The sequence below is a fragment of the Narcine bancroftii genome, chromosome 12 (genome assembly GCF_036971445.1).
Source record: "Narcine bancroftii isolate sNarBan1 chromosome 12, sNarBan1.hap1, whole genome shotgun sequence".
Classification (NCBI taxonomy): domain Eukaryota; kingdom Metazoa; phylum Chordata; class Chondrichthyes; order Torpediniformes; family Narcinidae; genus Narcine; species Narcine bancroftii.
Genome location: NC_091480.1, coordinates 97238427 through 97261544, shown reverse-complemented (window position 1 = coordinate 97261544; position 23118 = coordinate 97238427). Strand labels below are relative to the sequence as shown.

The 23118-nt window shown below is 42.9% G+C and overlaps 1 protein-coding gene and 1 long non-coding RNA gene across 2 annotated transcripts in view; one reads left to right on the top strand and one right to left on the bottom strand.

Annotated features, from left to right (window-relative positions):
- The window catches only part of wnt9b (wingless-type MMTV integration site family, member 9B), a 32430-nt gene extending 9602 nt beyond the window's left edge, over nt 1-22828 (bottom strand). The window contains exons 1-3 of the mRNA XM_069905059.1: nt 22692-22828; nt 22138-22391; nt 5522-5787 (exon numbers count right to left, since the gene is read on the bottom strand). Coding sequence (XP_069761160.1) covers nt 5522-5787; nt 22138-22391; nt 22692-22777 — 606 coding nt within the window. The 5' untranslated portion in view covers nt 22778-22828. The remainder of the gene's footprint in view (nt 1-5521; nt 5788-22137; nt 22392-22691) is intronic.
- On the top strand, nt 1766-6108 carry LOC138746726 (uncharacterized). Its single transcript, XR_011347068.1, has 3 exons — nt 1766-1846; nt 3935-4054; nt 5672-6108. It is a non-coding gene; the product is annotated as an uncharacterized lncRNA (long non-coding RNA).
- Nucleotides 22829-23118: the final 290 nt, after the last annotated feature.

Here is a 23118-nt window from a genome sequence, read left to right as displayed (position 1 = left end):
TCACAATGTGTGCAGACTTTGGTGTTTTATTCCTTTTCTAGATAAAGCTGATCATTATTCTTTCATTGTTCTGGAGTTAACTTTGCTTGAACTTAAGTTAAAAGATATATCAGAAAATAAGCAATTAATCAAAAGTTGTATTCTGCTTGAAAATTAGGGCTTTTCATTTAGCACGCCATTTGTGAACTCAATCTATTCCACATAATTTAACAAGCACAAGTCAAGGCAGATCAATGACATCTAAACATATTATTATAATCTTGCCAGATCGTGGTTAAACCTCAAAATGTACACAAATTATTTTTTATCATGTTAAAAGAGTAATTTCTTCTCAATGTTCAAGGAAAAATGCCTCAACTTTGATTCTATAAAGATTTTCAAATTCAGTCAGACTAAATCCTGAAACTATTTGCCTCGGGTGATGCAGTCAACGTGAACGTTTTTGAATCTAGCTGACAGGAATAGATTAAAATGCTCACTCCTTTGTGCAATAGAGAAAATGATACAGAATTCTTCACTGCAATTAAATCAGTACTGTATTAAGATACTCATCATCTAAATCTACTACAAAAATTAAATTGGGAATTTTACATTGGGAAATTCTATCATGTATCTTTACCTTTGCTACATAAAGGGCACTGTTTGACCTGCTGAGCTTTTACAGCATTGTGTGTTTTTTACTTCAACCACGGGGTCTACAGAATTTTGGGAAATTGAGAATCATTTTTGTTCGTAAAATGGAAAAGAACAGAGTGGAACAAAGTCAATGTTCTGTATGAACAGAAATGTTGTTTCAAATGTGGTTTAAAATATCAAGCAAAGTACATGGGTTAGGTGTACGGTAGATCTGTGCTTTATCTGATCTCAAAGCCCATTGTAGCCACAGATGAACCAGGAAGTAAAAACAATTTACCATCCAACAGTAATCTGTCTCAATTATGGTTTTTAGACTGCAGGCATGTAATGGCACAATCAAGGAATTTTGCTGCTACATGGGGAGCCTAAAAAAGGAATGTGCAGGAATTTGGAGTCAATTCCTGCTCCGCGATTTATCCTGCAGGGCTCCCTACAAGTTTTTGGACGAAGCCTACAGTGTAAATCATACTGGGGAAAAATTCATTGACTGAACGTCCAACCACCGGGACTGTTGTCTAAAAGGCGTCCAGTGTGAACGACCTCATGGGCAGTAATTACGTTCATTTTTTCCACAATTTTCCTGACATCGCAGTCTAAAAACCATAAAAGTGATGAACACAAAATGAATGCTGAAAATCAAATTAACAATATGATTTCTAAAATTAGATTACTTTAATAATTATGCATTTCCAATTTTATCATACTTTTGCTTAATTTATTCATCATGAATGGTTCTATTTTAACAAGGCATTAAACTATGAGCAAAGCATTAACTGAAAAAAACACGAAGAAAGTTCCTTCAAAAATCTAAATTGCATTTGAAGTGAACTTTCATATGTTTACCTTTGTTCAGGTAAGGGTAGTTTGAACAGGTATAACTTTGGTGAGTCTGTGTGCAATCTTCATATCAAGTATTGGAGAATCTAATGAGCTTCACAGCTTAAGTGATCATCTCTGGTTTCTAAAAGCATTGCAAAGCTTTACTCTCTCTGCATAAACATACTTTATCCTGATTAATTCCTCATTTGCAGCCCTTTGCATTTAGTCAGTAAATAGACTTCAGGCAATGTTTCTTACCAGGCTGGTTGCTAACCTGCTCACCTTTGTGTCCTACTCTTATTTGTTTTTAGGTGCCTGGCGGATGCAACCAATGCAAAAGGATGAAATTTGCTTTTGGTGATTCTGGCATGGAATCTTTTGTTAATTTATGGTAAGAAGTTGTATCTGATTAGACACAGTATAACATAGAATTATTTAACCTCAAGGGAAATTTTCTGCTCTCGATAAATCTTGTCAAATGGAAGAAATTTATATTTGTTAAACTTCTTTTAATTACTTTCTAAAGCGACGTGCAAAGAGTTTGATCGTGACTCCCTGTCAGTGGTGAAACATGTTTACTTCAGAACCATGCACTTCAAACACAATAAATTCAACATGTAGCTAATAGCAAGCAAAGATTTTAGGAATTCCATATGATGTTAAGATTGTCTTTCTTTTTAATCTGTTTTTACAAAAAGCTAACATTTTGGCGAATGTTACATGCAATCAGGGTCACACTTGTAGCCCCATACCAGCTGCATTTCTAACCTAAGAAACAATCTGAGCCCATTAAGTCATAGAGTTACACAGCATGGAAACAGGCCATTTGGCCCAACGTCCATGGTGACCAAGTTGTCTACCGATGCCTGAGTTTGGTCTATTTCCCACCTATCTAAATGTCTTTTCAATGTACATGTACATGTACCCGCCTCTGGCATCTTGATCCACACAGCCACCTCCGCCCATGCTGAGAGAAGGGCTCTACCCGACTTACAAAACTGTTCCTTCCTTAGAGAGCAGCAATTCAAGAAAAAACATGCAATGATCAGAGACCTCACTGTCGAGGTGTACCTTCAAGTTCACAGTGCTTCGTTGGAGGGGTAGATCTCATGAATAAATGCACATAGACTGGAGCTGCCAGGAATAAAAACACTCCAAAATGCTGGAGAAACTCAGCATTCATAAAAAGCAAATATATCTTGCTGACGTGTCAGGCCTGAGCTCTTCTTCAAAGAATAAGCCAGAAGCAAGAAATCTCAGCAAGTCTCAGAATTCAGGCAATGCTGGCTGAGAGAGGAATTCAGACCAACAAAAGGGTGTTTATAGGATATGATAAAGGATGAGGTAAGAATTTATCATGTTTGTGTGAAAGGAGACAGAAGGGAGAGACGGAGCTGGGGGAAAGCGACGGGGACAGAAGTGAGGGGGGAGGGTTTTAATGAAAGCCAGAGAAGTCGATATAAATGCCATCATGTTGGAGGGTGTCCATTCGGAAGATGAGGTGTTGTTCTTCCAATTTGCAGGTGGACCCAGGTTGGGAAGTCAGTCACAGAGGTCAACATGCTCGTCATTTCATTCATTTTAATGAAAAACGTCGGGCTGTCAGCTAATTTTCTGCCTTCTCCACAAGATCACCGGGTGCAGAAAAATATGATTCAGAAAATACATAAAATGTGTCCCACATTGCACAAGGAGGAGAAAGGAGTGGGCATCCCAGAAGGCTTTCTGGGAGCAAAGCTGGTAGAGCCACTACGTCACAATGCAAGCGACCTGAATTCAGTCCTGACACGGCACTGTCTGTGTGTAGTTCACACATTCTCTCCGTAGATTTCCTCTGCATCCTGCGATTTATTCCCACATCACAAAGAGGTGCAGGTTGGTCAATTTATTGATCACTGGGGATTTCCCCTTGTGTGAAGATGAGTGTAGTAGAATCTGTGGGAGTTGATGGAATGTGGAGGAAAAAACTGGGTTTGGTGTCAGATTGGTGTAAAAGGATGTTTTTCATCGATGCACACTTAGTGTGCTAAAGCCCCGGTTTTGTGCTCCATCTAGCTATAACAATTACACAGAGCAGGCTGCAGCGGCTAAGATCTGACCTTTATGTTGTCACGAGTACTAGAAATCAGCATGGTGTATCAGGGGTTGTCTGTGCACCTGGTCATCAGAGAAAGAAGGAAGGTTCAAAAGAGAGAAGTTGAAGAGGGAGATTTTATCAAATGCATGGGTCAAACTGCTTGTGAAAATATTATTACTTGGCAAGGGGAATCCAAATTCAGAGAGAAGCTGATGGCATTTGGTAAAAAAAGAATTGACAAGCATATATTATCTACAAATTCAAATGCGCGTGTGTGTGTGTGTGTGTGTGTGTGTGTGTGTGTGTGTGTGTGTGTGTGTGTGTGTGTGTGTGTGTGTGTGATAACGATTATTGAAGAAAATGTTGCAAAATAATTATTTTCCTGCTGGGTCTTGTCTGCAGCTGATGTGGATAATTGCACCTAACCCACAATGAAGTGATCTTGGTTTACCTGGAAGGTGTGCTCATTAATTAAAGAAGGCCTGTCGAACCAAGCCCAAGGCCCTGTGGGGGCTATGTCAGGTAGTGAAACAGGTGGTGGGTTTTGTTACGGGGGTGGGGGGGGGGGGGGGGAGTCAATGTAAAAGTAACGAGCCTTACTGAGATTGGACAACAACCTTTCACTCCAACACAACCCTGACCTTATCCTGGCATGCTACTGATCACATCCATCACCCGATTCCCCTCCCTTATCGATGCCCTATCCTTCCCAACTCAGAGGGTCCATTTCCATATCCCCTTAATCAGAGCCTTTATCTTTATAGCTTTATCTCCTATGGGCGCAGCGAGACCGGCTGACTTCCTCCAGCATTTCTGTGTGTTTTTACTGCAATCACAGCGTCTGCAGACTTTCATGTTTCACCCGTGATCCCCCAATCTTCCTTTCGAAAAACTTGTGCAAGACCTGATCTGTGGCATGTAATAGTTCAGACATAATGGAGTTCTCTCAGTTGCAGGATCTTGAAAAACATCCTCTTGGGGCAACTGAACCCCGTTAATTTAAGTGTTTGTCCGAGTGCAAAATGATTTCTCAATCATAGCAGAAAAAGTTAAAAAATAATATAATCTTGGGACTGTCAAAACTGAGCCACAATCATCATTTCCTATGATATACATAGAGTATAGAACATTATAGCACAGTATAGGCCCTTCAGCCCATGATGTTGTGACATCCTATCTCAACTTACGCAATCAATCTAACCCTTCCCTCCCTCACAGAGTGTTACTCAATTTTTCTTACATCCAGGACTAATGAATGATCTTCTAAACTCAGTGAACCATAAAAGTCTGCAGATGCAGTAATTGAAGTAAAAACACATCATGCTGGAGAAACTCAGCAGTCAAACAGTGTCCTTTATATTAGCAAAGGTAAAGATGCAGAACCTACATTTCAGGCTTGAGCCCTTCATCAAGTAAGATATCTTGATGAAGGGCTCAAGCCTGAAATGTAAGTTAAGTATTTTTGAATAAAGTTGTGTTTGATGCCAATTGGGACGACTAATTTAAAGAGTTTCCTAAAGTTGTGTTTGAATAAAATAGTGTCACTGGTTGATGCCAATTGGGACGACTAATTTAAAGAGTTTCCTTATCCCTGCTTAGTAATAAGAGTCGCCTCAGTCAAAGACTTTATCTGTAAACTTGGGAGAGGGGAGGGTTAATTATCTATAAAGTTATTTTTCGTCTTTTGTGCGGCTCTGTGGAGGGGGAGGTATCTGCAGATAGAGCAACTGTTAAATGTTTTCAAAAATGTGACTGAAAATAAAGTAAAATGCTTTAAGGTTTATATATTTATGCAAGTGAAGTTTGTTCAGTGTAAGTCCAGTCTAGGATTTTTAAACACTAAAGCAATTTTGTCGTTAACTCTTTATTTTTAATGCCAGTGTAACAGTAGGCATTGCGAGAGTAAGTCTCAAGCAACCAGAAAATACGCTTATCTGGAGCTTTACTGTAATTATGAATCTAACCCACAGAAAAGATTCAGTGGCTCACCTTAATGCCTACGTTGCTATTATGCATATCAACCCTGGCTCTCAGGTCCTTGCTGGTTTTCCTCTGCCCTAGGAAGTGCTTGATGAATTTAATGCTGTACTTGAGGTTGTCCCCACAGCCACCCCATTGCCAGGTCTCCTTGTTCTCCAGGTCCGGGGATTCGTCGCAGGTACAACGCTCCATGCGGCCTGAACTACAAGCCTTGGCCAGTGAATGGGTGAGTCCCGCTGAAGAAATCGCAAACAAAAAGGCAGTCTCCTTAAAACCTGCAGGCGAAAGAACAAAATGATTCACACAACAGAAATGGAGCAGGCAACACGGTTATGTTTCAGGTAAGTTACTGAAAATGTAACTGCAGTCATCGCATCTAGATTACTTAATTCCCTCAACTGATCTTTGAGGTAGTGACCTCCATTCTCTGTTGAAGAGTTTGGTCCTGAATTTCTCTGTGAACTAAGTACTGTATGACCCACAGTTATGGAAACATTGTCACTCCCAACACCATTTGTCATTTTAACGATCCCATTTAGATCTTCCCCCAGAGTCAGTTCTCTAATAGAAAAGTCACAATCTTTTTAATCTCTAAATGTCCCATTGGAGTTTTACAGTTATGTTATGAGAACTTTAAGTGGAAACCAAAAATAAAACTGTCAACTTTAGCGCCTTTCCAGATATCCATTGCATTGGACAACAAAGTATTTGCTTCTCGAACACTTTTCGGCGTACTTCATGGAATTTTGGCTACTGATCACGAAAATTACCTTAAAATGTTCCTATGACATACTTTTTTTTCGATATAACCTATTTTTGTGATTTTCCCGTCATATTTTAAGTTTATTTCAAGCAGACAAAACCACGAAGTGCCACATGTCACTGAAAATTCATTTTCTGCCTTCGCCCTTGGTCTTCTTCCCTGCTGATCCTATGACGAACGTGGTGAAAGGTTTCACCAGGACATTGCAACCATGGGAAAATGGTATCAGGGCAAATGGAATCTATCAGTGCTGGCCGACTATTGTTGGACACTGACATGAGGGGCATCAGATGTTGAGTACAAATGAAAATCAGCAGCAAAACGTTTTTGGGTCAGTTGAACGAACATCATTATGTGATGAAATGTCTTAAATTCAACAAAAAGTTAATTTGATGTTTCTCCCACTTCCTACACCACACATGTCAAACTCAGGCCCGCGGGCCAAATTTGACCCGTGATATAATTATATTTGGCCCGCAAGATCATATCAAATATGTATTAGAGCTGGCCCACTGGCCGCCGCACCATTATAGCGCATGCACAGTTAATACTACAAATCCCAGAATGCTTTGCAAATGCGTTGGCACCGGCCCGTCAGCCCGCTAATCGCCCCCACCTCCTCTCTTTCATTAACATCTGCGACCTGTCGCCTAACTCACATGTAATAAACCCCTTACGAAAAATGGCCAAACGAAAGACAGAAAACAGGACCTTTCAAGACAGGTGGGAGGCAAACTCTGACCCGAGAGTTTGATGAACTTGCATCTAAGAAGAGATGCCCAGTATCTGGTTTAGACCCAGGTGCATCAGAGTAAATCACAGCTAAGCTTGGATTAATATTTTCTTTGGTTAACTTTGGACTGTTCATCGTTGAAAGATTGGATTTTCATTGAAGCAAGTTGTTATTTTTTTGACTTGTTGGCTTGTGAAAAAAATACATTTAAAAGGAGCTTAAAGGCTATAGAGAAATATTATTTATTGAATATTTTATTTCTCATTTGTTAATGCTTCTTCTGCAAAGAGTTTAACCAAAACTATTATTAAACATTTATTTTAATAAGAAAAAGTTTAACATTACATATGCTGAAAGAAGAGAAAACATGCAGATGTTGTTGAAAATTTTCAATAAATATTTAGTTTGGCCCACGACTTTGTCGAAGTTTTTAATTTTGACCCTCTGTGAATTTGAGTTTGACACCCCTGCCCTAGACGATACAGCGAATCTGAAATTATCTTTGTGTTCAGCTTGAAGTTGTCTATCGCAATCCCCAATTTTTTTTCAGCAAGCGAACCTTTTGAAAAAAGTTGTTGTCCACTGTTATCAAACAAATCAATCTTTCACTTGGTCTTCAACTCAGCTTCTAAAAGAAGGGCAAATCGATTAATTGAATTTTCCAAGGTAAATCTGCTCCAGGTCATCAGTTATAAAGGATTTAAAGGTTTAACATATCAAAGATTTTTTTATACAACCTAATACTTTTGTGAGTTAAAATGAAGGAAGGACACGTGGCTTTAGGTGGCCTGGATATTTGCCAGTGCCCGACTTCTAGTCCAAGCTGAGGCATTCAATCCCAGCAAGGGAAGAGATTGCTGTTTGCTACAACTAGGTCAGGCAAAACTTAATTCAAGAGAGGGGCAAAATCAGTCAGAGTTTCTGCTGACATTAGCTACCCAGAGCCTCACCTTTCAAAATGTGTCTGAGTTGAAATGGGCTTGGCTGATGTAGACATTGACATGATTCATGGCTGTCACCTGTAGAACTACACCCAGCTTAGCATCACTTTCAGGAGAACAGTGGATGAAATTGAAAGACAATGAAACTACACAACCCAGACTCTTGAGTCTGAGGGCATGGAACAGTGATCATGTCCATTCACAGAAAAACAACCAGTGTGTCACAATAACGAGTTGATTTCCTGTAACCTTATTCTCAATGATATCTGTTTGGGCTGCTAAGCTAAACAATAAAGGCAAATGTATATTTCTACAGACTTCATTGCACAAAGTTCAAAACGTAAGATGTTTGTCGGCTAATTGGGGTATTTAAGCAGCATGGCGCTGTGTGCTATATGTCTAAATTAAAACCGAAAAATTTATTTTTAAATTCTATTTACAACAAGGCCCTGGCCATTGAAACCCATGACACCCAATTGACCTACCAGACCAAATGTTTTTGGAGGGTGGAGCTCCCAGAGAAAAGAAACGCAAGTCCCAAGGGAAAATGTACAAACTCCCTATAGACAGCACTGGATTTGAACCTTGGTCACCGGTGCTGTAATAGCATTGGCTAACTGCAACACTAACCGGTTAAGTTGAAAGATGCATTCAACTAAAATATGATGTTAGAGGGCCCACATTTTTTATATAATTCTCTGATTTACAACTGAGATACATACATAGTGCAATGGATGGCACATTATCACGGACACCTTATCATTTAATACTATCAAAATCTTGAGAGATTATTCTCTGACTTGCATTTATTTTATTCACTTGGAGGTCTTTTATGTTCATTATTTCACATATTCATTCCAAAGTAATTATAAAGCAATATGTCACATGGGCATTGTTTCTTCATGAGAAAAGCAACCAAACTTCAATCAGTCCGTTGTTGATAAGATAAGGATCCTTTTTAAAGTTTTCCTCGATACATTAAACTGCATCTCAAGATATGCGTTTGGGATGCAACTTTTGAGCAGGGACTTCAGCACTCCTCCTTAAACACGACAGTGCAAAGTTTTCATAAGCTCTGTTCAGTGTTGGAGGTTTTGATCTACATTCCTGTAACTATGTTAACTGTTGTAGTACTGTCTCTTCAAGGCGAGGAATGTTGCAGAGTGTTTGCCAGCTGCAACAGAGCCTGCTGATCTCAGCCAGGTGTTTGGGTGGGCAAAGGTTGACCTCAGTCCTCAGGCTAGGGAGGATGCACAGGACCAGCAGGATTCCGAAACCAGATCACTATCCGCTGACCCCTAACCTCATGGAAAGTGCCCCTGAGCAAGAATAACAAGATTGTTTCTGCTCAACTGCTTGGATGCCTTACCCACATTCTCACCTGGACATTGTCAGAGACCCACTCTGCTGGCACAAGTGAAACTCCCTCTCATCAGTGCTTGAGGTTAGAGAACCCATTTATGTCAACCTTCTACAGGAGCTCTATCAAGAGTGTCCTGGCCGGCTGCATCACAGTGTGGTACAGTTGCAACAGAGAAATGGATCAAGGTCAATCCACTGGACCATAAGAGTGGCAGAGAGGATCAGTGGAGTCTCCCTCTTTCCCACACCCTCCCCCCCACCCCCCCACATTGACGTGATCGACTGGGATCATTGTCTGAAGAGGGCATGCAACATCATTGAGGACCCCTTCCACTGCACACTGCATCTTTCAGCTGCTCCCATTGGAAAAGACAAACAAGAGATCAGAGCCAGCACCACCAGGCTGAGGAACGGCTTCTTCCCACGGGCAGTGAGAAGGCTGAACGACCAAAGGAACTGCTCAGACTGAGCCTCCGAGACTCTCATATCCATGAAACAATATTTATTTATTTATTTGTATATATGAATACTTGTCCTGCATATGTATTGTTTATCTGTATGTGTGTTATGTTTGGATGTGTGTCTGCATATTTTGCCCCGATGACCAGAGAACGCTGTTTCATCAGGTTATACTTGTACAATCAGATGACAATAAACTTCAATAGATTTAACAAAGTCTCAGCATGGCTTGTCTTCCAGCTCATGACATAAGTTGGACCCCCCCCCCCCCCACCAAGACATGAAAAGTAAAGCAGTTTGCTTCTTAGCATCAAATAAGAAGAAACTCAGTAACTAGCAGTAGTGTTACTTCTAACCATGACCATAAGACATAGGAGCAAAAATAGGCTACTCAGCCCACCGAGTCTGCCCCGCCATTCAATCACGAGCTGATCCATTTCCCCACGCAGCCCTACTGCCCAATCTTCTCCCCATTACCTTTGCTGCTAGGGAACTCTCTTGCAGTTAGGATCCAACTCAGATCCCGAACCATCCCCAGCCTCACACAGACTGCAGGACAGTTCACTTGAAGAGAACAGCATGAGTCGTCACCATCAGGAGAAGAAGAATGAAAGGAAGCCTGTTTCATTGCAACGGCTGGACAGCATAAAGGTTTATCTTCTGGCCAAGAGGATCTCGCACTGCTTCCTATCACTGTCAGTGCTGGGGATGGAAATACAGACATACCTCTGATAGAATCATAACAAATATGTTACCGTGGCATTTTAATCCAGTTTTCTTGAGCTCGTCAGGAATTGAATTGAACAAAATGCTCAATTTACCTTAGTTCAAGTAACTCGATAAACTCTAAATCAAGGGCATCATGATTAGCAGGCCTGGGTTCGAATCTGTAAGGGATTTGTACGTTCTCCCTGTGTAGGTTTTCTCCAGGCATACAGCACGGTAACAGGCCCTTCTGGCCCACAAGCCCGTGCCACCAAATTACACTCAATGAACCCCAGTTACATTTTGAATGGTGGGAGGAAACGAGGAATCCCACGCAGACATGGGGAGAACGTACAAACTCCTTTCAGATGACAGATTCGAACCCTGCTTGCTGGCGCTGAAACAGAGTTGCGCTAATCGCAAGGCTAAACATGCACCCTAAAATCCTTCTATCCTCCAAAACTGTAGAGGGACAGTCGGTTAATTGGGTGGCACGCAATCCATGAGCCGGAAGGGCCTTCTAGCATCCTGTATTTAGGTATATTGGTGTAGGAGAAATGGTGGCTGGAAATTAAGTTTACAACCGTCCACCCAACCCCAACTCATTCAGTGGCTAGCTTGACCAGTGGAAGAAAAGCAAAAAGAACTACATAAAATGAAAATTTGAAATGGCCACAGTAAGTGCTGGAAGCACTCAACAGCTCCAGCAGATTCTGTGGAGTCAGAAACAACATCCATATTTCAGGCTGGTGACCTTCCACCAGTTTGGAAAATGCCAACTCTCCTTCACAAAACTTTTGAGAAATATCTGCTTAGCTTAGAATGGCCTCAGAAAAAATATGGAATCATTTTTCAAACCAAGGTTCCATAATCCAGTCTTGTTGTGTTTGCAAGATGAGAGACCATAAAAACACATTCCTGAAACTGCCATCAAAACCATCAAATTAGGCTTTCAAATTATTCCAAATTAGAATCAGTCAAATCAGTTAAATGAAATCATCCCATGTTTTAAACATTGACTTTTCTTCTACTTTTTAATGTTTCTCTCCCCGTGCCCTACCCCAATCTTTGACTTGTTGGGGACCTTTCACTGACTACCATTGTAGTTTGGTTCCTCATTCCTCGTTCAGCCAAGTCAATGCCAAGTCCATGCTGGGCCAAATAAAACACTAACTACTTGTTTTCTTCCATTGTCATCCCTGCCCATGCACTCTTCAGAATCACAGAGTCAGAGAGCACAGAAACAAGCCCCTTGTAACCACCACATCCATGCTCACTACTGACTTGGGCAAGGATCAAGTCAGTTCCCTCAGTCCAATGTATCTGAAATAATTTCAAACACCCTACAGCAGCCCCAGAATAATATCATCTAATACAGCACAGACCTGAATTTTACCTGAAGTCTTTTTTGTTACCATGACATGGTCCAACTCCAAGTGGAACAGTTACTCACAAGATGATAAATAAAATTGCAGTGGACAATGAAGATTTTATTTCTCAAACACTTTTGGGTGCATTTTATGAATTTTGGACTGCTGATCACGAAAATCACCTTAAAATTTTCCTCTCGTACTATTTTTAGATATAACCTATTTTTGTGATTTCCTGTCATATTTTAGGTTGACTTTAAGCACGAAGTGCGACCTGTCATTTAAAATTCATCTTCAGCATTCACACTTGGACTTAATCCCGGCTGATCTTGGTGCAGTCAGTGACGGATACGGTGAAAGGTTTCACCAGGACATTGCAGCCATGGAAAAGTGGTATCAGGGCAACTGGAATCCATCAATGCTGGCCGACTATTGCTGGGCACTGACTCAAGAGGCATCTTAAGGTCAGTTTAACTAGTGGAATGCGTCAGAATCATTATGTGATGAAACCTGCTAAATTCAACAAAGGGTCATTTGATATTTCTCCAACTTCCTGAGTGATACAGCAAATCTGAAATTATCTTTGTGTTCAGCTTGAAGTTGTCTATCGCAATCCCCAATTGCTGGAAGCAAATCTTTTGAAAAAAAAAATTGTTGTCCAGTGTTATTAGTTCATGAAATAATTTATGATTAATTGATTCATAAAAGTTTAAACATTGCTATTCAATGAGGGATTTGAAGGTCCATGTTGTGACCTACTGCTTATAATTTGTATCACCTATACTTCATAGCTGTGAAGCATTTTGTTTCACATCTCTCACAGGTAGGGTTAGGGTTAGGGTTAAAGAATCACCAAAACCAAAAAAACAGACAAAACTCTCCATTCTGTTACCAACAGTTGTGGAGATTTACACACCACAGTTCAGACACCTTGCGATAGATTGAGCCCACAGGAGAGGAAAATGTCCAGCTGTGAGTCAGACAAATGAAGGTGAAAATCTGGAACATTCCAGCTCAACCCCCTTAGGCAATTAAAACCAGCCTGGTTTTTGCTAAGAAACTCAGCAGGTCAAACAGTGTCCTTTATGTAGCAAAGATAAAGATACATAACCGACGTTTCAGGCTTGAGCCCATCATCAAGGTATGGAAAAATGTCGGCAGGCATCCAAACAAAATGATGGAAGGAGAGGGGGAGGAGAACAATCCCAAAGGCAGGTGGATAAGGGAGGGAGAGCACACCAATAAGCAGGGGGAGGAGAGATGGCTCTGTGAATAGAGAGAGAAGGGGTGGAGAGCTGGAGGAAAGAAGACAAAGGGGAGGGAGGGAGAACGGCGAGTAGGCTGGCAGTAACTGGAGAAGTCTGCCCAGGCAGAAAATCTAGTGTTGTTTCTCTAATATATGGGTGGTCTTGGTGGGATCTGTCCATGAAGCCATGGACAGATAAGTGAGCATGAGAGTGGGTTGCAGAATTGAAATGGTTGGCCCCTGTCACTGATGTGGACAGAGCAAGGGTGCTCAGCAAAGCAATCTCCCAGTCTGCACCCAGTCTCTCCGATGTAGAGAAGGTCGCAGAGGGAGCATCGGATGCATTAGATCATTCCTGTGGTTACACAAGCGACTGTTTGGGCCACAAATGGAAGTGAGGGACGAGATGTGGGTGCAGGTGTGGCACTTTTTAAGGCCACAGGGGAAGGTGTTGGGGGGAGCGGTTGGTGGGGAGGGAAAGGTGGATGAGGGAGTCGTGGAGGGAAGTGTTGGTTATATATCTTTATCTTTGCTATATAAAGTATAGTGTTTGACCTGCTGAGTTACACTTCATCCACGGTGTCTGTAGACTTTCATGTTTTACTTCAGGTTTTTACAAATATTGCAAGTTTGTATGGGAAGTGATTCCCATGCTCAAATACTCTACTACATTGCATCAAATATGGCAGTCAATTATATTTGTCTATGCCCAAGCAGTTTGCTTGCTGCAGTAGGTCTGAACACTTACCATATTTAACCACATTGCCCAGTGAGGTTTTTAACTGAACTCTCTAAATGACATTAAATCCGTATTAAAATTAAAAAAAAACTGAAATGCACTGTCCTCATCCACAATTTTCCCTAACATTGATTTCCAAAATCTCATCATTAATGATCATCCACTTATAAGATGTGACCGAAGTAGAATTGGGGTAGAAAAGTGAACTTCTTTCCCCCAACTTCTTCCTGTCTTTATAAATGCAATTTTACTCATGTTATCTGAGTCCCGATAAACAGTTGACTGACCCTTTCTGCGCACAGATGCAGTCTGATCTGCTGAGTTTCTCCACCAATTCTCTACCTGTTGCTATGATGCAAACCTGTTATCTTTACTTTATAAAAATGATCTGGTCATTTTACTTCATGACGAGGATAAAGTAGCCTTCCTTAATAAAATTCAACACCAGAATCTTTAAACTTATCCTGTGCATGCAAGTGCCATTGTGGGAATTAACATTGCCCTGTGGACTTTTAAACTGAACTCTCTATGAATTATATCAAATACTATAGGGCTGCCTCACTTTGAAGAACTCAAAGAAAGTCATAGAAAGATACAAACATTGTTTATTTATAACCCAATGATAAGTAGGGATCTGGAGAGTGCTGTAGATCAGAGGAAGTGCTTTCAGCGCATTGGCTTTCATCAGTCAGAGTACAGAGGTTGGGAGGTCAAGTTGCCGTTGTATGGAAGTTGGTGAGGCCCCATTTGGAGCATTGTGTGCCGTTTTGATCACTGTACAATAGGAAAGAAGTCAAGCTGGAGAGGGTGTAGAGAAGATCTACAAGGATGTGGCCAGGACTCGTGGGCCTGAGCTACAGGGAGAGGAGGAGCAGGCTGGGGCTTCATTCTTTGGAATGCAGGAAGACAGAGGTGTACAACAATGTAATGAATTGGTCATGATAATATTAGGGGACTAATATGGTTATGCAAAGAAGATTTACTAGGATGTTGTCGGGACTTCAGGAACTGAGTTGTAGGGAAAGATTAAGCAGGTTAGGACTTTATTCCCTGGAGCGAGGGGAAATTTAAAAGATTAAACAGGTGAGAATTGTATTCCCTGGAGCGAGGGGAAATTTGATCGTCCCACTGAGGGTAGGTGAGATAGAAACGAAAGGGCATGGGTTAAGGGTGTAAGGAGAAAGGTTTAGGGGGAACTTCTGCACGCAGAGAGTGGTGGGAGTGTGGAACGAGCTGCCAGCTGAAGTGGTGAATGCGGGCTCAATTTTAACATTTAAGAATAATTTGGACAGGTCCATGGATGGGAGGGGCATAGAGGCTATGGACTGGGTGCAGGTCGGTGGGACCAGGCAGGGAAATAGTTCGGCACAGAACTGAAAGGAATAGATCAGGTGAACACAATCTTTTTTTTCCCCCCAGAGTAGGGGAATCGGTAACCAGAGGACATGGGTTAAGGGGAGAGGTTTAACAGGAATTTGAGGGGTGTGTTTTTTTTTACACAGAGGGTGGGTGTCCGAATAAGCACAATGTGGTTAAGGCATAAAAATTTTTGCATAAAAGTTAGGCTAATGCATTATGGCAGGAAAAAAGTTGAACTCTATCACCCATATTACATTTTTAAGTATTTTTTTCATTTTGACAGACAGCATGGTAACAGGCCCTTCTGGCCCACAAGCCCGTTCCATCCAATTACACCCAATGAACCTCCAACCCCCAAATGTATTGAAGGGTCAGAGGAGCATCTGGAGGAAACCCACACAGACACAGGGAGAACATACAAACTCCTTACAGACAGTGCCAGATTCATACCCAGGTCCCTGCCACTGTCACAGCATTGTGTTAACCGCTACACTAACCGTGACAATAAAAGGAACCTTTGAACCATTGAAAATAAGGCATCCTAAAGTGTGGCAGTGTTTTGGTGTTTCACTGATTATGCTGTTCAAATGTTATATCTCCATTCTGTTCATAGTCATGCCCTTTAGAAGAGCATGATGGATGAATATTTAATTGGAGAATCATTTGCTATAATTGTGGTCAAAACTAATATAAGGACATGTAGTGTTGCTGTGACATTTCTTCTCAATAACCTACTAAACCTGAATCCCTATGCAAAATATCATACCATCCACTGAAATGGATTGTACATTAGGACTGGTGTAACTACTAATTACTTATAAAATGGTCTCACATTTCTTGATGAGAAATATATTTCCAAGTGGGCAGGAGAGGGGGCCTGTGTGGCTTAAGAAGTCTTGGTTGTTTGAGATCAAAATGCAGGAGATGTGGTTTCTTATAAGTTTGAAAGCATGTTGTATTTGTTTGTTGATGTAACTGGGAGTGAGGCTTTTGCATTCTGAGCTGAAGAACAAGATGTTGAGAGCTCTCTCTCCGCATTCATGGGGAACATTGGGATTACCAGCAGACCTGTTGGGAAGATCCAATTCACCCTGCTCTCTCTCTCTCTAGATAGATAGATAGATAAATATTGATATGTTTTCAAGAATTTCATACATAGATATGTGTGTGTATATATCCTCCTTCCTCTCCCCTATTATATATCTATTATTTATATCTATCTATCTATATCTATCTATCTATATCTATCTATCTATATATATATATATATATATATATACATACACTCACACACACACACACACACACACACACACACACACACATAGGATATCCTCCCTCCCCCCCTCTCTCTCTCTCTCTCCACTTTTCCCTCTCTCTATCTCTCTCTGTCTTTTTTCAAAGTGGCACATTCAAAGTATTAAAGGTAATCTTAGCCGCAGGAATAATAAGGGGGCAGAACGGGGAAAGTGTGCATGGAAGAGATACGGCGGCGACTGGGAGAACTCGACTTGGGAGGAAAGTGAACCATTTCAACCAAGGCAAAGCGGAACATTGTCGGGTCAGAAAACCAATCGATACCCTGGTTGTTCAAGAGCCTTTGCTCTGAAATCAAACCGTTAAAAGAAACCTTTTTTTTAAAAAAAGACCCCTAAATGATAGTGGCGCAAGTCCTGGTGTCAGTTTTTAAATGAAAGAGTGACGTGAACCAAGATGGGGAGACCAGAAATGGTAGATACGGGAGAGGGAGAGAAGTGAATGGAGGGCAAGCTCGTTATTACAGACCTTCGCTTTTAATGGGAAAGGTGAGAGATTTAAAAGGGACCTGAGGGGGCAATTTTTTTTTTGACGTCGAGGGTGGTCGGAATACGGAAAGAGCTGCCAGAAGTGGTAGAGTTTGGCACAGTTTTACTGTTTAAAAAGCACATTTAGACGGCAACACGGGTAGGAGAGGTTGAGAGGGATATTGGCCACACTCAGGTGGACGGGACTCGCTCAGCTGGGTCGGCACCGATGAGGTGAGCCGATGAATCCGGTCCCGTCCATTCGATGACCACGCGATTGGGAGCAAAGATTTTGCGGTGCTCACTCTGAATGCTTCAGACACGCCTCCCCTACTTCGGCAGCACGTTTAGGTCCATCATCTAATTGCGGGAATCCAATAAACCGTGAATTGGGTTCAGATTGACATCCTGCCCGTGTCGCTTTGTTATCAACCCCCCATCTCTGCTTCGTTGAGGGGAGAGTCCACGGTTCCAGATACCGGTCAGACCAAGGCGCGGGGATATTTGAGAAGGAATTCTCATTTTCATCCAATTAGTAAACAGGTCTTAAAAGACCGAGAAAATATAAGAACATGAATTAGCAACAAGTAGAAATCCCCAAAAAGCTGAAAATCCAGACGCTGTGGAAGTTCGATAAAATAAATAATCACTTTGTCTTTTCCTTGCGCTTTTTTTATTTATTTTGTAAGGTGGTTTTATATCAATGTTTGCACGCTGATACAACGAATTTTGTGACACGTTCATGACAATAAATTCAGATTCTGATTTTGAAAAAGGCTGGAGACGCTGGTTCTTGACCGAGCAAATAATTAGTGGAGGAATTCGCCGGGTCAGGCACCATCCATGGATCGAAATGGTCAATCCACGTGGCGGACCAATCGAATTTGTCTGGCCCACCAGCAATTCTTCGTTTACCATGGAAATTGGCTGAAATGTTTTAAGTCCATGCAGGAGGAGGTAAGAGGGTGGGGGGGGGGGGGGGGATGTTGATTTGTGGGAGCTTGTCCCTGGATTTCCTCCCCAATCTCTCTATCGTCCTTTAAGACGCTACTTTTGGGGGCAAGATCTTGACCTGCTGCCTTGATGTGGATAAGTGCCAGATTGTAGTAAAAATACGATGCTGGGAAAACTCAAAGGGTCAATCGTTCTTTATATACCACCATAGAACCATTACAGCACAGAAAACAGCCCCTTCTAGTTCTGTGCCGAACTATTTCCCTGCCTGGTCCCACCGACCTGCACCCAGTCCATAGCCTCTATGCCCCTCCCATCCATGGACCTGTCCAAATTATTCTTAAATGTTAAAATTGAGCCCGCATTCACCACTTCAGCTGGCAGCTCGTTCCACACTCCCACCACTCTCTGCGTGCAGAAGTTCCCCCTAAACCTTTCTCCTTACACCCTTAACCCATGCCCTTTCGTTTCTATCTCACCTACCCTCAGTGGGACGATCAAATTTCCCCTCGCTCCAGGGAATACAATTCTCACCTGTTTAATCTTTTAAATTTCCCCTCGCTCCAGGGAATAAAGTCCTAACCTGCTTAATCTTTCCCTACAACTCAGTTCCTGAAGTCCCGACAACATCCTAGTAAATCTTCTTTGCATAACCATATTAGTCCCCTAATATTATCATGACCAATTCATTACATTGTTGTGTGGAAAAGAGTTCTGGAACTAGAATTATACCAATCTGAATGATTTTTCCCCCACCCCGTGTATTGAAGGTGTGGCTCAGCCGTTTAAAATATTGTGGAATCGAGGTCCTATGATCAGGTTCGGTCTAGCGGAACTGGGAGGAATCGGCCGCTCACTCCTTGATACTTTTAGATGCCTTGTCGTTCGGCGTGGGCGATCCTGGTCTCTGACCCTCCCCTGATTCTAACCACGATGTTCATCCATCTATCATTTTCATTCTCTATTTCCCTCTGCTTCTTTTTCCTTCCAGTTTTCCAGTTGTAATTAAATGTTTTATTATTATCTCTTCGCACGGTGTCTTTGATACCGTCCTAAATATTACATCGTGTAATATGTTGAGAGTGGGCTGTGCTGGTCTTATAATCCACTTGAAGGAACTATCGCAGTTGGGAGTTCATTGGCCTATCCCAGGCAACGCGTTTCATTTTGACTTTGAACTTGTGCGGAGATTAAAGGCGCCGTTTGCGTGCAAGGGCTCGTATCCGATCGCCCTTTTCCTCTGGGAACCGAACGCCTTTCCGATCTAAAAATATCCCGGTAATTAGAGAGATTTCCAGAGCTCGGGCCATGGATGACCTCCTGGTCGGGAGTGCACGGGGAGTGAGTTCATTGCTACATCATTCATCCGCCTGTCACTCTACCTCGGTACTGCCTGCTGTCGCTGTCCGTGCTCCCCCTGCGCCTCTTGCACGGTTTCTGAACACAGATTATGAAATGCCATGATCAGAAGTTGGTAACGGTTCCATAATGGTCACGTAATACTACATTTAGAATGAAATTCTTTAACTTTGTCTACCGTAAGGAAGACAGAGAGTCGCCACTTTGTCCAGCGCCCGTCACAGAAATGAAGGAACTCGCGACCCCTGGTTTACAAGGGGTCTAACCACTGAGCTAACAGGAGCAAAAAGGTGAAAATAGGCAACGGTGTGTTGGGCCCGTCCTGACCTGTGTTATCCAACAACCAACACCCCCCCGTATATCCTCCGTCTTTCTGAAGGGGTAAACTACAGTGACGTATGGCTGGGTGGTAGCTCATGACAAGTGAAACTTCAGAAATCCAAGATTGCTTCAAAATCACTGCTGGGAGTCCAGAGACTGTTACAAAAGGATCGCGCTCACCCCTCTCAGTTATGAGGAAGGGATGCAACTTGACCTAACTGGGATCTCCGCGAGGTTCATTCCCAGAGAGTTACTTCCCAACGCTCTTGTCTGGCATTTGCGAGTTTAATGGATAACTTGACAGAATGTTTGAATTGGTTGTTCTTTTAATTAACTATTGATGATGTGAATCAATGAAACGGTAAATTGAGTGTAAAGGAAACTGTTCAGCTTACAGAACATCTCAGTGCGAGTGAAGCATGATGTGTGTGGGATGGGCGAGACTATCCCTTTCCAAGCGTTAACTCGTAGACTGTAAATAAATGCAGACCCCAAGGTCACTCGACACAAATTATACCAATATTCTCTCCGTCATCTAGATATAGGACAACCTATCCAGATCCCAGCAAGCTTTACTCATGCATAATTCTGCACAGCAAGTAAACACAAGTATCGCGAATGAGTTACTTTAAATCTGCCAATGCCCAATATGTGTAAAGCAAAGTAAATCTTTCTTTCTCGCTCGTTCTCACATACGGACACATACATATGCACAGACACAAACGCTCACACACACTAACTAGAAGGGCAACTACCATCTCTGAGCAGTGGAAATTGCGATGGACCAGGGCTAAATGTTCCAAGGACACAACGTAAATCAGTCCTTCAATGGGGTCAGTTCACAGGAGTGGATCCACGGTGTCGCGACAGGCCAAGGGAGTGCGAGCCAGCGCACAGATTCTTCAGCTCTGGAAGGAGAGGCTGTAGACGGGAGCTGGCCTGAGAAGATAAGCCCTCAAACTCCAGCAATGAGGATTAGATGAGTTTCGTCTGACGACGCCTCACCCGGACACGGGACTACTCGCAGTTTTACATTCGCCTCCTTTCTCCCTGAGGCGCATACTTTGGGGAGGGGGCATTTTTGAAACGACCTTTGGATGAACGGAGTTGACTCTGAATGTGTATCGACTTTGCCGGGTCCGCGCTGTGGGCTCAGTGCTGTACGGCGCTCGCTTACTGGTCCATTCGGGACACACAAATTAGCCGTGTTCCAAGGATTGGGAACCGGGAGAAGCTTCCCCCGCTGATGCACGAGGTTAACCAACTGCGGTAAACGTCGCTGTGTTGTCAGCCCGTTATCACATCGCAGCGTTTTAGCGGGTTGATAAGCATTACATTATCTATTCGTTGTCTATTGCTTGGGGTTACATGTCAAAATGTCACATCTTCAATAGTTCGTAGAACAAACTTAAATATCCAAAAAACTTTAAGGTGCTATGAAGTTATTTCTAGAAATGCCCTCTAATATTCTGCATTTCCCTTTAATACATCGTTATTCACTGATGACGTTGAATACATCAGAAACGTGTGTGTTCTAGTGGCATTTTTTATTCATTCACGGAGGCGATATTTGGGGTCGGAACCCTTCATCAAGAATCAAGATCTGTGGTTAAAACCCACAGAGAAAAGCTGGGGGATCTCAGCCCTTTCGGCCCACAAGCCCGTCCCACCACCCATTTACACGCAATTGACCTAAACTTCCCCCCCCCCCCCCCGGTACGTTTTGGAGGGTGGGAGGAAACCGAGCCCCCGGGGGAGAACGTTCAGACAGCCCGGATTCCAACCCCGGTCGCTGGCGCTGTAACAGCGTGGCGCGAACCGTGGCGTTTTCTTGCAGAATGGAAACCAGGCACCGCTACGACACGACTTTCCGATGGCCAGTGATAAAAGTCGTGAAGTTAGAGGGTTAACAGCGAAAATGCTACACTAATAAAGTTTTCGGCTCCCGTGTGAAACGAGTGTGGGAACTTCCAGTTATATTGGGGGTTCCTCCTCTTTTTACTTGCGGATATTGGTGGGGGGGCTCGTTTTATTAGTTCCACCCCACCTGCCCCCTTCGCCCTCCGCACCGTCACGGTCTTTCCAACCCCGACTTCTCAATCTCCACTGTTGGGTGACGCGCGTTACTAACGAGGCTTCAGTTTGACAGGTTTATTGGACGAGAATGCGACGTGCCATCTGAGCATCGACAGATTATCCTTTCACTTGAGAAATACTTGTGAGAATTGACTGGACTGAATGGGAAATGAATAGCGTAAGAGATTCCGGGGGGGTGGTGAATGGGGATGTGGTATTGCAATGTGACAGACACCGGGAGATGTGCAGAAACGGTATTAACTATTCGAGTCTCGGAGCAGTTATAAAGCTACTCGTGCGAATGTGATTAGACTATATCCTTCTCAAACTGAATCGGATGATTCGCTAGATTAAATCTCTGTCATTACAATTTAATACAACGATTAGTGGTTCTGTTTAAAGTTTAAACGTCCCACCCTAAATATTCTCCTAGAACACAAACACCCTTGCTCACCTCGCTTGATGAGGCTCCCTCTTCCCTCCAGACTGCAGTTCCAGCGCTCCGACCTGAACTGGTACCGGCACTCGAGCGCGCTGAGGCGGATCGCGTCGCGCAGACCTTCCGCTAACCCGGGTTCCCTCCGGCACAGCCGCTTCTGCCTGCGGAACAGCTTCAAGGTGTCGCACTGCTTCAGGTGAACCTTCCCGGCGCCGAAATCCTCCAGGACAGGGGTCGAAAGCACGGCCAGTGGCTCCTTCCCGGTCAATCTGCTTAAGGCAAAGAAAGGAATGAACGAGGGGGGAAAAAACGGTCTATGGTGGGAAACAAATGGTGTTTATCAGATTACCGTGGGGTTCTGGGCGAACGGACCCAGATCATACACTTTACCCGGCGGTCTTTCTTCTCTCTCTCTAATTCTCACTCTCCTTTTACATTCTATGTTACACATATTAATTGATCATCAATTTGCTTCAATGTTGATACAGAGGTTTGTGTCTAAATGTAATCATTTCATCTCTTGCTTCAGTCTGGGTTGGAACGGTATTAACAATATCAGTGGAACCGACCCGAAGTAAGCCGATCCGGGAGCGACGATGCTCGCTACCGTGAGCACGGTGATCAGAGATGCGGTTCTCGGGAGCCGGCAGCGCATTTTGTCGGATCTCTGCCGCTCCTCATCTCGTTTGGCGGTGTCTGGAGTGCTTCTGTTCAGCTCGTCGGGCGTTCTCTGCGCTAAAGGACCGTGCGGGCTAGGCACACCCCAGCCACTGTGCACGGGGCTCTTCCTATTGGACTGTCCGAGCCTGTCCAATGCGCCCATTGGCTGGATTAGGGCGGAGTGTGGGGACTCAGGTGCATGTTTTCGACTCCCACCTGGAGAGAGGTGTGAAGATGGTTTCCTTTCCAACTCTCTGGGGTCACCATAATTCTGGTGGGCTAGTCCCCACTCCCTTTTATGACCAATTAATGACCGGATTTATAATTTGGACAGAT